A 14477-nucleotide genomic window follows, 5' to 3' on the forward strand; every position below is an offset into this window, starting at 1 on the left:
ACCTTGATTACTAACTGGTGGTGACCTGCAAATTAATTCTAATCGTGCAGTTATCTTATTGAGTTCCCTAGCCAACTACTGGTACACTCATCGTGTTGATGATTCCAAAGTTGGTTTACAGGTCTGGTGACATCATTACATCAGAGCAATAAGCATTGCTGCAATGTCCTGCAATACACCCAACCTCCAGGAAATTGGACTGAAATTGTACTAAGTGATTTCCATCTCTGGTGCGAAACCTCCAACTGTTGCAGGTTCCCAATCTTACCCCACAGTTATACAGTCACTTTAGCACTGCAGTGAAGCTGCTTTATGAATGCACTTTCATTGAGAAGCGAATCTTGTTCTTCGGGAAAAGAAGTTTATCAAAATCAAGTTTAAAAAATGAATTTAGAATACAAATCATTCTAAATCTAATACAATCTAAATAGATCAAAATAATACTAAATTAATTGAATTTGTGCAAATATATTAACAAAGTACACATAACAATTCCTGTAAAAACTTAAGATAATTTTCAGGACTGAATATTTGAATATTTTAAATTTTTGTTAAGATCATGGGCCTTTTTTTTAAAAACGAACAAAATTCATCATCCAACGTTCACTTGCATAACGGGAGAGAGCCATGATGTGCTTCTACTGGTTCAGTCTTACATAGCCCTGGGAATTTCCTTTGGACAGGACTGGGTGGCATTATCAATTAGATTTTATGATGCAAAAAGCTGAAGTCTTCCTCTGCTATGCTTTGTGCACACAAGGCAGGTTGAGGAAATAGTAATTCACCCTAGTTCACCTTTTCCCTGTGAAAAGTCTGACCAACCTAATGATCCTGCCACTGATGCATTTGATCCGATGGAAAGCTTTGTGCCACAAGTTAATCAAACAGTTTGCCCTGGATACAGTCCCATGCAGCTAACACTTTGAAACGTAATTCCTAACAGTTGGTGGCACAGCTATTCAAACACGTCACAAGAGCTCGATTATGCGGTTTTCATTACCAGGGTGATGTTTTCATTCCAGTTGCCATTTGAAGAATTAAATCTAGGCAATCAGACTTTCCAATCTCCAGAATTGTGCCCACACCTGTAAATTCCTTTGCTTTTGTTTTTTTTTTAAAAAAAGAGCAATACCAAAGTTCAACAGTAAAATAAAGCAACCTTTGTTTTTAAAATGATCAAAGTCGAGCAACCCCACTGGTATTTAAAAATGATTGCATAACATGAATAATCCAAATCTGACTGCATAACGCCATTAATTTAATAATGACCAAATCTGTTTTCAACAATTTTGAACAGAAGATTTAACGCAATTAATATTTCAATTCATATTTTAGAGGATTGAAAACTGTCACAATGCCCATGGCTTTAAATAAAACCATCCCGCATAGTTATTCATATCAAGCATGAAATAAAGTATTCTAAAATCGTTTTGTGGCTTTTTCTCTCTTCATTGTATGTTTTGCAAATACATCCACTGAGAAAGCAGCTGATTTGCAATTTTCACAATGGTAGGAATGTAAATAGAACACAAGATACTCTAGTTTCTATTACTGGTTTTGAAATGAGTTGGGAGAGCTAAAAGCATGTTATTGGTCTTCGGTGTTCATTTCATTCATTTTACTGTCAAGTTTGAGGACCACGGGAAAGAGACCCGAAACAGGTGTTAGGCCTACTATTTGCGTATGCAGATTTTCAGGCGTAGGCCCTGGACGCCTATACTTCAGCCTTTACCAATATGGCGGGTGGGGCACTTCCGGCACGCAACGTGCAAGTCCATGCCGCCTGCCATATTGGACGCTTAGGCGCCCGTTTTACGCCTGTAAAATGGGCACAGCATCAATGAATTTAGAGGACAAAATCTCTACTCACATAATCCATCCTACTCTGCTGCTGCCGCCACCCACCCACCCCCATCATTACCAAAGCAGGTCAATATAAAACGTATAAGGATCCCAGCTTCACTCTTGTAACAAATTTTTCATGTCAAGAATCGACTACTTAACAATTCAGACCAACAAATGATCTCATCTGATACAATTGTTCCAATGCACACAGTGTGTGAAATCTATTATTCTAACCACCAATAAGACGATGGCACTGATACTGCAAGGGCTGTGATCCCGCAGTTATGCTGGATGTGTCCTGTTCCATCCCCATATAAATGATGTCTTCACCCCTTCATAAGGGGGATAAGTAAGTTTAAGAAAATATATTTTCTTAAATTTACTTGACCTTCAGAGATCCAGGCCTCTTCCCTAGCCTGGACTTGCTATTGGGACCCACTTGCACACTTCCAGAGGCTGGTACATCTCATCTAACTAGGTATGCCAGCCTCCAATCTTATGCCAGTTCCTACTAAAGTTTGGGAAGTGGAAACTCCCAATGTAAGGAGTCCCTGCCCTTGCTTCTGCTTTCTGTCTTTGCATCACTGGCAGCAGAGGCTTCTCCCTCTTAGAAAGGCCAAGTAGCAAAGCCCAGCATAGGCCAGGCCCCAGCAGATCCAGGTCAAGACCTGTTTCCGGGCCCTTTTACTCCAATCCTGCCAAAGTTGGAGCAGGAGGACTAAGCAATTTCGGCCTCTATTTTTTCTTCATCCGCCATTTTCTCCCCTCATTACCAGCAAGCATACGGGACCATATTTCCATGGGCACAAGATCTACGATATCTCTCTAAAGCAGCCACTGTTAATTTGGAGAATAAGTATCGGCCATCTATTTACCACGAGGGGCACCACATCGAAGCCCAACCCTGTCCTAACCTGAAACTCATACACATCACTTTCCGCAAATCAGGTTTCCGCCCCTGCCATAGTACTGAAACGGTGCTTATCAAAGTTACAAATGACTTTCTGTGACTGTGGTAAACTATCCCTGCTCATCCTTCTAGACCTGTCTGAAGCCTTTGACATGGTTGGCCACACCATCCTCCTCCGACGTTTCTCCTCCATCGTCCAGCTAGTGGGACTGAACTCGCCTTGTTCCATTCTTATCCATCCAGTCGTAGCCAGAGAATCACCTGCAATGGCTTCTCTTCCCGGTCCATTACCTCCCGAGTCCCCCAAAGATCGATCCTTGGCCCCCTCCTATTTCTCATCTGCATGCTGCCCCTCGGAGACATCATCCGTAAACACGTCAGGTTCCACATGGACGCTGACGACACCCAGCTCTACCTCACCACCGCCTCCCTTGACCCTTCCACTGTCTCTGATTTGTCACACTGCTTGTCAGACATCCAAGTACTTGTTGAGCAAAAATTTCCTCCAACTAAATATTGGGAAGACCAAAGCCATTGTCTTCGGTCTCTGCCACAAACTCTGTTCCCTAGCCACTGACTCCATCCCTCTCCCTGGCCACTGTCTGAGGCTGAACCAGACCATTTGCAACCTTGGCGTCCTATTTGACCTGAGATGAGCTTCCGACCACATATCCGCTCCATCACCAAGACCGCCTACTTCCACCTCTGTAACATCGTCCATCTCCACCCCTGCCTCAGCTCATCTGCTGCTGAAACCCTCATCCACGCCTTTGTTACCTCTAGACTTGACTATTCCAATGCTCTCCCGGCCAGCTTCTCATCTTCAACCCTCCATAAACTTGAGCTCACTGAAAACTCTGCTGTCCGTATCCTAATTGGCACCAAGTCCCGTTCATCCATCACCCCTGTGCTCGCTGACCTACATTGGATCCCAGTCCGGGAACACCTCTATTTTAAAGTTCTCGTCCTCGTTTTCAAATCCCTCATGGCCTCGCCCCTCCCTATCTCTGCAACCTCTTCCAGCCCTATAACACTCCGAGATCTCTCCGCTCGTCCAATTCTTGCCTTTTGCACATCCCCGATTTTAATCACTCCACCATTGGCGGCATTGCCTTCAGCTGCCTAGGCCCTAAGCTCTGGAATTCCTTCCCTAAACCTCTCTGCCTCTCTACCTTTCTCTCCTCCTTTAAGATGCTCCTTAAAACCTACCTCTTTGACCAAGCTTTTGGTCACCTGTCCTAATATCTCCTTATGGGGCTCGGTGTGACATTTTGTGTGAAAATCACTCCTGTGAAGTGCCTTGGGACATTTTACTATGTTAAAGGCATTAGATAAGTGCAAGTTGCTGTTGTTGTTGTTTCTAATAGGAGACACTGGACAGCGATCAGAAGCAGATACCCTGCCTGATTTCTACCGTCATAAGCTGGAAATAACAGACCTCCGATTCAAAAGCTGAGACATAATAACTGGATTACAAAATTCAGCTCTTGGTCACAAGGTTGTTGTGTCTTTGACAAACAATTTGTACAAGCGAAATGGAAAGAGAATCTTGAACAGCAATTTCCTAAAAATGGGCTTGAAAAGCAGATTTACAGTTCTGCTGGAGCAGATTTGTGAAGTCTAGCTACAAAGCTAGACCCCACAATCTTGATTTCATTTGACCAAATGCCTCCAGGTTTTTTATTAATCTATACTGTGTTAAGCTGGCAGGTTTGATTTTCTTTGTACATCCATTTTTAATCTTTGTTGCAGAGTACTTGATATTGAAAGAATGCTGCAAAATATTTCAACAGGAAAAAATATATACATGTACGCTATTAAACAAACAGTTACAGAGCTGCTAGAATTTCAAGGTTGTTTTAAAAAAAAACATACAATTGCAGCCATTCAAAGCTGATATGTCCAAGAATGCTACTCTGGCAAACATATATTTGGTTTGGCTTCTTAGAATGTAGACATTCACTGTGGAAATGCAGCACTGATTAGATTAATAAAGGAGCACCATACCTAATATATACCTAAGCACATTAACTAAAGCTGCTGGTCTGCAATGTGACAGTAACAACTCTGATGCGATGAGCTCAAGTATAACTTTTTAAGACCATGTCAACTGCTTACAATTACATTAAAATAATGCACCAGAACTTTCAGATGGCACTTCCACTTTCTCATGCAAAAAAAAATCTTTATTGGCCAACACAAACACTCAACTGTTTCTAACAAAGGAGCATCATTTTGCATCAGTACCCTAGAGCCTTGATGCACTGATCAATATTTATCGGTCATTGTGGCTACTTAGGACTCGTCAATTCACTGAAGAACAGGAACGTGTTTGTACGGTATCCTCGCATTCCAAAGCAGGGCTTACCTGACTCGCTCTTTTGAATCTCCAAAGGTTTCTTTCAGGTTTGTCAAGTCAGGGTAGTAAGCAGGCGGAGGAGATATGACTTCTATTAAACCTGAATTGATTTCTGTGGAAAATCTGTCAACAAACCAAAATAATGTTAGCCTTTATTGCAAGGGGGTAGGGGTATAAGAGTAAGGAAGTCTTGCTGCAATTGTACAGGGCTCTGGTGAGACCACACCTGGAGTACTATGTACAGTTTTTGTCTCCTTACCTAAGGAAGGATATACTTGCCTTAGAGGGGGTACAATGAAGGTTCACACAATAACGATATGCTGATAGAGTTAAATGAAGTAGGGAGGGAGGAAGCTCAACTCCCTCCCTCTCTTGTGGAGCATAAACACAGACATGGACCTGTTGGGCCGAATGGCCTGTTTCTGTGCTACATTCTATGTAATTTTATGTAACGTTTGCAAATCTTAAAAATCCAACACAAAGGTCAACTTTTACATCGAATTTTACTGTAAATTAAGAAACTGCGCTTTCCAATAATTACCAAAAAAATCATTAGCTATCGCTACTTTAATAAGAATGTTGAATACGAGAAATTTGATTATGAAGTCGCTTTAACCAAGTCCACACTCTTTCGGTAGATAATGTCTCCATTTTCAATTAAAATCTACAGCACTGATTGTACCCATAACTTCCTCTCTTCCCTCCCAAAGTGGCTGGCCAGAAAAAAATGGTCAATTCAATTCTTGCATTGTGTATTAAAGTAATTTTTCAAAATAGAATATATGCTGTTTGATATGCAATGTACATCCAACTGAAAGGAGATGCCTTTGAATGTATCCATATTTAACAACAGACCTAAGACTGTGCCCTCATTCTCTATTTGCTTAAACAGTAATAAGTATTGAGAAACGTCAATACGAACTGTGAACCTTCCATTTATTCACAAGCGAAATAAGTTAGCAGCTGTCAATAGCTATTCAGGCATATTTGATTATAAACTGAACATATGCTTCCAAGATACGACATTGGGAATCTAGTCCTACTTACTCTTTTTCCAGGCTATCCAGCACACTATGAACATGATCGAGATCAATCTGTTGAAACAAAAAAAAAGCAATATCTATTGCGATGAAAACTTACGGTTGCAAGGCCTACTTGTTTTTATTCCAGTGCTGACTATACCCTCCTAATTTTCAATCGCCTCATTAGGTTCCATATGCAAGTTCGCTGCACAATAGGAAAGCAGCTTGTTCTCAGCTTTCCACAACACTTGAATCAGTCGCCATGAGGTATGCGAAAGGTTGATCGGCCTTTAAAAAGTAGTTCCCCTTAAAAGGGACCACTACCACAGAATGAGAACACTTGGCATGGTAAAGGACCAAGAGGAACCAGTATGTTGCATTACAAGAGACTGCACATCTGTGCATCATTCCATCACCTATGCTAGTTCCATTCTCACCTCACATTCTTAAATTGCAAACACATTGAGATATAAATATACTGTAAAATGGCCCCTGCAAGTCACAGAAGTTTGGTTTGCTTCTTGATTAAGCAGGACTGGAACCATTTTCAAGGGTTTTTTTTCTCTAAAGTAAAGAAGTACATTTACAAAAATATAATACTTCTGTACCAATTCTCAAGTGACATTTGGAGTATCTGGAAGCAACTACATTTCAATTACAATGGCTTCATTTGTTACAGTAAACAATCAGAAACAGAGCAGCTTAAGTTTCAGTGGGTCAGCTTTGTATTTTGCAGAAACTTTAAACACACAGTAAATATCAGCAACAAACCACAAAACACATTCTTAGAACAATTTCCCTTCTCATCATATGGAGACCTAATGTCAACAATCTTGCCTGGCATACAGATCTCCCTCTGTGGCAGGTGCAGCAGCATCCAGTGACTGGTTTAAAAATAACTCTGCATATTCTATAAAACTCATCTCAGAGTCTGCATGAAAGCTGGTTTCAAAGAGCATTAATAAACTGCTCACGACTCTGCTCATGGTTCAGGAAGTCTATCTGAACTCCTGAGCAGAATTATATCTGTCATGCCACGAACAAAGCCTTGTAGTTTGCAGCTCTCTGTTACAAGCGCTTCTTGCTTATGCTCATCACCACCTCTGCGTTTACAGTGAGCTAACTATCTCTACTGGTCTCCCTATATTCTGTCTTTCTTTTCCCAATGGTTTTATTTTGATTTGCCTTAGCTTTGCTGTTCATCTTTCCTTCCCTCTGGCATTGTCACGGATTACTATGCCTTCCAACCGCTTTTTCCTGCTCCCAACTTATTTTTTGTCACTCACCCAGTTTCTCCATCTCTCCATCAATATTCCTATTTGTCTTTATCATGTGGCGCCTTTTCTACGATTCCCCTTCTGTACAAAGCTTTGCAACCACAGCTGGGTGGTAGTGGTGTCATAGTGGAGATACAGCAGGGCTCCAGTGGGAGAGTCAGCACTGTCAATCTGGGAGAAGAGCTGAGGGGGTTGTGGAACGGAGCAGTTTGATCAGGAAAAGGAATATGGGGACAGGGAGAGAACAGCAACATGCAAGGCTGGTGTCCTGTCATCTCGCAATCAGGGCTAGTGAAGTCCTGGGTGGAGATGTCAGTGAGGGTGAGACTGACAGAAAGCACTGAAAAACTAGCACATTTCTCTATTAAGGTAGTTGCAACTGTGACAGTTAGTCCACCTTGAGACATTCAGTGGATTTAAATACTTCTAAATTCCCTACATTAAGCTGCGAGAGGACAAAATTGGGACAGTAACCAAGTATGGATTTAGCAAGAAAGCTGGGTCATGTGGAGTTGGTGCTAAGTGAGGTTTAGTTACATTTTATAACCAGAAGAGAACAAAATTCAAGGATGGCAGGGCATCCTTTGCGTTGCATTGACTTGGTATCGACAGTCCTTGTTGTGGGATTCCTACACAAGCTCACTGCAACAAGAAAATATAAATCACAGATCTAATTCCAATTGCCCTTCAAGATATGTGGCCAAAGCAGTGAAAAATAAAAAAAGTGGAAGGCAAGGGAAGCTGCAAGACAGGCTTACAAACAGAGGAAGGGAGCAGTACAGATTGTGGTCACAGGAGGGATGAGGAGCTTCAACTACTGTCTCACCAGAGCAGTTGGTGAATATCATATCGAACAAAACTAAACTGAGGTCGTGGCTATGAAACTTTCGAGCACAAAGGAGATTCCAGTATCAGGCAAAAGGGGGAAGGGATGGCGAAGGAAGAGCAGAACATTAACGGTAGCAGGCAATTCCATTCTTAGATTCGTTGACAGGATGATATGCAAACCTGGTCATGAGAACCGCCAAGTATGTTGTCACCCTGGTGCAAGGGGGTCTCAACTCATTGGTGGATGATCTGAAGGGATGCATGGTGGGAAAAAAAACCTTTTGTCACGTGGTCCACACTGGAGCCAATGACATTGACCAGATGCAGTGCTTCAACATCATTTCAGGGAGCGAGAAAGGGGAAAGAGAAGGACTGCACAGTAGCATTCTTTGAAATACTATCAGTGCTATTTGCAGCAGTAAGACAGGCTAGGATAAGACACGTGCAGGCTAAAGGGTATAATGTAGGGAGCAAGGATTTACGTTGCTAGGGAACTGGGGTGCTTTCTGGGAAAAGGGAAGCCTGCACCAACCGAACAGGTTTCACTTAAACAGAAGAGGGACTGAGTATTGTCAGTAAGGATAGATAAACTAATATAGGGGTATTTAAACCAGAATCATAAAGGATTAAGGTTAATGTACAATTGTACAACGTAGCCAGGAAGGTTCTGATAGGAGGCAAATTATTCAGCTGAGCACCACTGTATAAAAAGGCAATGCAGAATCAAAAAGAATCACAAGCAAGATAAGTAACAACCAGCACAAGAATGAATCCAAACACAAATGGGTCAAAGATAGTGTAATGGAAGGGTTGTACACAAATGCTAGGAGTTCAGAAAATTAGCAGATATTGTATTAGCAGTAGTGTGCTGAGATGGATTGAATTGTGGCTAGATGATGCGAGTTTGATGGTCTGTGTGAATGGGAAATATTCAGAATTGAGGAGTGTGACGAGTGGAGTCTCATAGGACTCAATTTTGGGACCGATAAGTGATCTTAAGAGGTTACTGGTAGCTTCATCTCAGTTTGCAAATGACACCAAAGTAACAGGCTTTAATACAGGGGAGGGAAAGGGACAAACAACAGGAGGACTCAGACTGCGGAGGGAGTAAGGCAGACAATGGGCAGATCTCATATACAGGTAGTTAAGTATAAAGTCATATACTTAGGGATAAGTAACAGGCAGAGGAATTACAAGATTAATGGGAAAATACTGGTCAGGAAAGGGATCAGGGAGTCATATCAAATAAGTCACTCATCAAGCAAATGTCTAGCTGCTGTCAAAAAAAGCTATTGGGATGTTGGGTTGAAGGAATGGAGCATCAATCAAAAGGAAGTAATTCTACCATCATAGACAGCATAGGTCAGGTCCCATCTAGAGTATTGCATTCAGTTATGGAACTCACTACAGAAAGGATGTAGCTGAGTTGTAAAAGATACAAAGAAAAGCTACTAAGATGATAAGGGGGCTAGAGAATAAAATATGAGAGGATAAGCTAAAAGAACCAGGGCTCCTCTTAGGAGAGAAGGTGGCTGATTGAAGCTTTCAAAATTAATAAGGCTCAGGTATGGAGAGGATCAGTCAGGGCTATCATAGAAATTTATGACACAGAAGGAGGCCATTCGGCCCATCGTGTCTGTGCCTGCTGAAAAAGAGTTATCTAGCCGAATCCCACTTTCCAGCTCTTGGTCTGTAGCCTTGTAGGTTGTGGCATTTCAACTGCATATCCAAGTGCTTTTTAAATGTGGTAAGGGTTTCTGCCTCTACCACCCTTTCAGGCAGTGAGTTCCAGACCCCCACCACCCTCGGTGAAAAAAATTCTCCTCAGCTCCCCTCTAATCCTTCTATCAATTACCTTAAATCTATGCCCCCTGCTAATTGACCTCTCTGCTAAGGGAAATAGGTCCTTCCTATCCACTCTATCTAGGCCCCTCATAATTTTATACACCTCAATTAAATCTCCCTCTGTTCCAAAGAAAACAACCCCAGCCTATCCAATCTTTCCTCATAGCTAAAATTCTCAAGTCCTGGCAATGTCCTTGTAAATCTGCTTTGTACCCTCTCTAGTGCAATCACATCTTTCCTGTAATGTGGTGACCAGAACTGTAAGCAGTACTCAAGCTGTGGCCTAACCAGTGTTTCATACAGTTCTAGCATAACCTCCCCGCTTTTATATTCTATGCCTCGGCTAAAAAAGAAAGTATCCTGTAATGCCTTCTTAACCACCTTATCTACCTGTCCTGCTACCTTCAGGGATCTGTGGACATGCACTCCAAGGTCCCTCTGTATTGACCAGAGACAGCAAAACAAGGGAACACGTGTACAAGCTAAGATGATTATTTTTTTAGCACCTTACCAAGGGAGGCTGTAGAGGCAAATAGCACTTCTAGGTAAAATTGAACAAGTATTTTGAAGAGACATTTTTTAATACAACTACTACGACAAAAGGAAGGCACACTAGAAACGTTTTATGTTTCTAAGATCATCAGGTCATTAATCAGCCAGAGCTTTGTTGAAGGGGGGGGGGGGGGGGGGGGGAAGGGGGAGTGGGGGGAAAGAGTGGAGAGGGGAAGAGCATGAATAAATGAATCTGGTATGGAGCCTGAGGATTTGGGGCAGCTGTGTCGCCAAGACTGGCATCTGAAGCTGCTTCGGAAAGAAAGGGAGGGCTTGACTGGGAGGCTGGTCTTGGAGAGAATTAGCCAAAGTACATAGGTAACAGAGAGCACAAGTAGTCAAATTCCCATCCCTTTGGAGCTTGCACCAGATGATTGGAGCTGAACATTGTATTCAAGATGCACTGAAGCTAAGAGAGCAAGAAAGGCCAATGCCCAAAGTCAGGGTAGATGGCAGCACTCTGAGCGAGCAAGAGGTCAGCTGATTGAGACCAAAGGTCTGAGTACACCACCTGCAGCCCAAGCTGGTGATGTTGAGACTGGATTGTGGCCAGGAATGGGCAAGACAGAACAGCAGTTGTCATTACTGTAAAACAAAAATCTGACAAGTCCCCATTCTTCTTGTCATGGTTCTCATGGACTAGAGGGTAATGGAGGTAACTGCAGAGTTCCCGTGGACCATAGAAGGACAGGATCACTTGATGCCCATGCACCAATTAGATTGGTAAAATCAGACACCACCTCACTGCATAGTTCTCACAGGCCAATCAAATACAGTTTCTAAGATTCAATGCTATATACATATATAGATATAAATATTAATAGCCTTAGCTGCAGGCACAATTACGTGATAGTTCCTACATGTAGGTAATATAATTTTTCATAAAATTGCATGCACCCCCATGCCTCTATTTGTAAATGACCTACACCTATGTCTCCATAAACATATTACTTGCCCAAAGCAAGTTGCCAAGTTGTTAGCGTGGATAAGGTCACGGCATTTCAGATGGTCATTCATTACCAAGAGGCTGTGCTATCAATTCACACTTAGTTATTTTATGCTGTGCGTGTTTTAAAAGATTAAAAACTTCCCTGGTCGGTCATTAACAACACCAACATAATAATACCAGGAAAATAAAGCACGAAAAAAAATTGGTAACGGTTGAAAAAAAATGCCTACCAAAATAAACAAGTATTATGAGACGATTGAGGAAGTCCTAGAAGTAGTAATCAAATCTGACTATAGACAGTTTCAGTGCTGAGGACAGGGCAGAGGACAGACTGGAGGGTTTTAAACTGGGAGAAGTGGAACAGCAAGTTCCAGATTTTAGAAAGAGTGACAACTTATTTCATAGCAATGCTAGAGGAAGAACTAGCATAAACTTTTAGTACGGTGCTCCTTTTAAGACCTGATCACTTTATAAAAAAAACATGTTATGTATTCAGTCATTTTTTAAAAATTAGCTTCATTCACTTTATTGTGACTTTTATTATAACAACATGTAAATCACAGACACATTGTTTAATGTTCCATTTAGTATCAGGAAGAATAGATGTCCAGTCTCCCTACTAACTAGGAGGCATTTCTGCAAACTCAAGCACAACCTTTACAAGGATGATACCAGAACTGAGAGATTTTAATCATCAGGAAAGACTGAACAGGCTGGAGCCCTTTTCTCTGGAAAAGTGAAAGCTGAGGGAAGACCTGATAGAGGGCTTCAAAATTCTGAAAGGGTTTGATAGGGTAGAACTATAGAAAATGTTTCCACTTGTGGGGTAATCCAAAACTAGGGGTCATAAATATAAGATAGTCATTAATAAATCCAATAAGGAAATCAGGAGTAACTCCTTTACCCAGAGAGTGGTAAGAATGTGGAACTCGCTACCACGTGGAGTAGTTGAGGTGAATAGCATGGATGCATTTGAGGGGAAGCTAGATAAGTACATGAGGGAGAAAGCAATAGAAGGATATACTGACGGGATTAGATGAAGTAGGGAGGGAGGAGGCTCGTGTAGAGCATAAACACCAGCATAGACCAGTTAGGCCGAATGGCCTGTTTCTGTGCTGTAAATTCTATGTAATTCTATGTAACACAAAGGCAAATTTTGCACGGTGAGGCACCTGGAATGACGTATTACTCAATAGGAGAGCTGCTAATTGGGGATGCTGACCTCCACACCTGATTCCCAATCCATGCTCCCTTCCAATGAGGCTCCATGTTGGGAACTTCGTTTTGCAAAATTCTCCCTGAAATATTTAATTTAATTCAATTCCTTCTCAGGATGTGGGCGTCACTGCCAAGGACTGCATTTATTGCCCATCCATGGTTGTCCTGATGTGGATTGGAGTCACATATAGGCCAGACTGGGTAAGGAAGGCAGGTTTCCTTCCCTAAAGGACATTAGTGAATCAGTTGGGTTTTTATGACAATCTGACAGCTTCATGGCCACTTTTACTGGTCATTGTAAAATAAATTTCAAAATAACCCAAGTATGAAGAATAAAGAACCTCAAATCCCATTTCATTTCTGACCAACCTTGTTATGCACGCCTAGGACAATCAGCTGATTTGACCGCAGCCAGTATATCTATATTTCATTCAAGAACTCTAGAAAGTGACAGGGGCAACCAAGGAGTATTTGAAATCTGATAAAGCAGAAGTATGGATATTGCCAGAAGATGAAACAAAAATGAAGAAATGGTTTCATTCTCAGCCACTGCTATCGCATACCATCACAGTTAGAATCACCAACAAACTCAAAAAAATATATTTTTTTAAAAAGCCAAATGAAACACTTAATTAAGCAACCAAACAAGCAGTATTCTTACCTCTCCTATAAATACCACTATAACACAATCTAACTTCTCTTCAGGAGACAGCTTATCCATTAGTGAGTGAAGTGTCTCGGCAAGATAGGACTTAACTTTCCTCTTCACGGTAGGAATCCCCAACACTAAGGACACTAGAGACAAAAAAAATTCACAAGGCAATTAGACAAAAACAGACAATACTAGTTTGCACCACATCATAAAAGGAACATAACTGCAGGAAGAAACAAAAACATTTATGCTGTAACAGAGAGGACAAAACCTGCCAGATATGAGAGGTTTTATTGGAATGCACTTGAGCTTTCCTTTGCCACAAATAAGGAAATAATAAAGGGCCACCCTTAGAAGATTTCAGGTTGCAAACACAATCCTTCATTAAGTAGAAAACTACTGGCAAAACAATTGGTCTGCAAAAGTTCTGTTGCCCATCAAGAAAAAAAAGATTATCTGATAACAACATAAGAAATAGGAGCACGAGTAGGCCATACGGCCCCTCAAGCTTGCTCCTCCATTCAATAAGATCATGGCTGATCTTCGACCTCAACTCCACTTTCCCATCCAATCCCCATATCCCTTGATTCCTCCAGAATCCAAAAATCTATCTATCTTAGCCTTGAATATACTCAACGACTCAGCATCCACAGCCCTCTGGGGTAGAGAATTCCAAAGATTCACAACCCTCCAAGTGAAGAAATTCCTCCTCATTTTGGTCTTAAATGCCCTTATCCTGAGATTATGCCCCCTAGTTCTAGACTCTCCAGCCAGGCGAAAACTGCCCCTCAGCATCCACCCTGCCAAGCCCCCTCAGAATCTTATATATTTCAATGAGATCACCTTTCATTCTTCTAAACTCCAGACAGCATAGTTCCATCCTACTCAATCTATCCGCATAGGACAATCCTCTCATCCCAGGAATCAATCTTGTAAACCTTCATTGCACTGCCTCTATGGCAGGTATATCCTTCCTTAGATAAGGAGACCAAAACTGTACACGGTATTCCAGGTGTGGTC

General features: G+C 41.7%; 1 protein-coding gene across 2 annotated transcripts in view; it reads right to left on the reverse strand.

Moving 5' to 3' along the window:
- The window catches only part of mgat4a (alpha-1,3-mannosyl-glycoprotein 4-beta-N-acetylglucosaminyltransferase A), a 187264-nt gene that overhangs the window by 47569 nt on the left and 125218 nt on the right, over positions 1-14477 (reverse strand). For both annotated transcript variants that reach the window (XM_067985825.1, XM_067985824.1), the window contains 3 exons: positions 13467-13600; positions 6162-6208; positions 5124-5237 (listed from right to left, as the gene is read on the reverse strand). In XM_067985825.1, coding sequence (XP_067841926.1) covers positions 5124-5237; positions 6162-6208; positions 13467-13600 — 295 coding nt within the window. The remainder of the gene's footprint in view (positions 1-5123; positions 5238-6161; positions 6209-13466; positions 13601-14477) is intronic.

The sequence above is a fragment of the Heptranchias perlo genome, chromosome 6 (assembly GCF_035084215.1).
Source record: "Heptranchias perlo isolate sHepPer1 chromosome 6, sHepPer1.hap1, whole genome shotgun sequence".
Lineage (NCBI taxonomy): Eukaryota > Metazoa > Chordata > Chondrichthyes > Hexanchiformes > Hexanchidae > Heptranchias > Heptranchias perlo.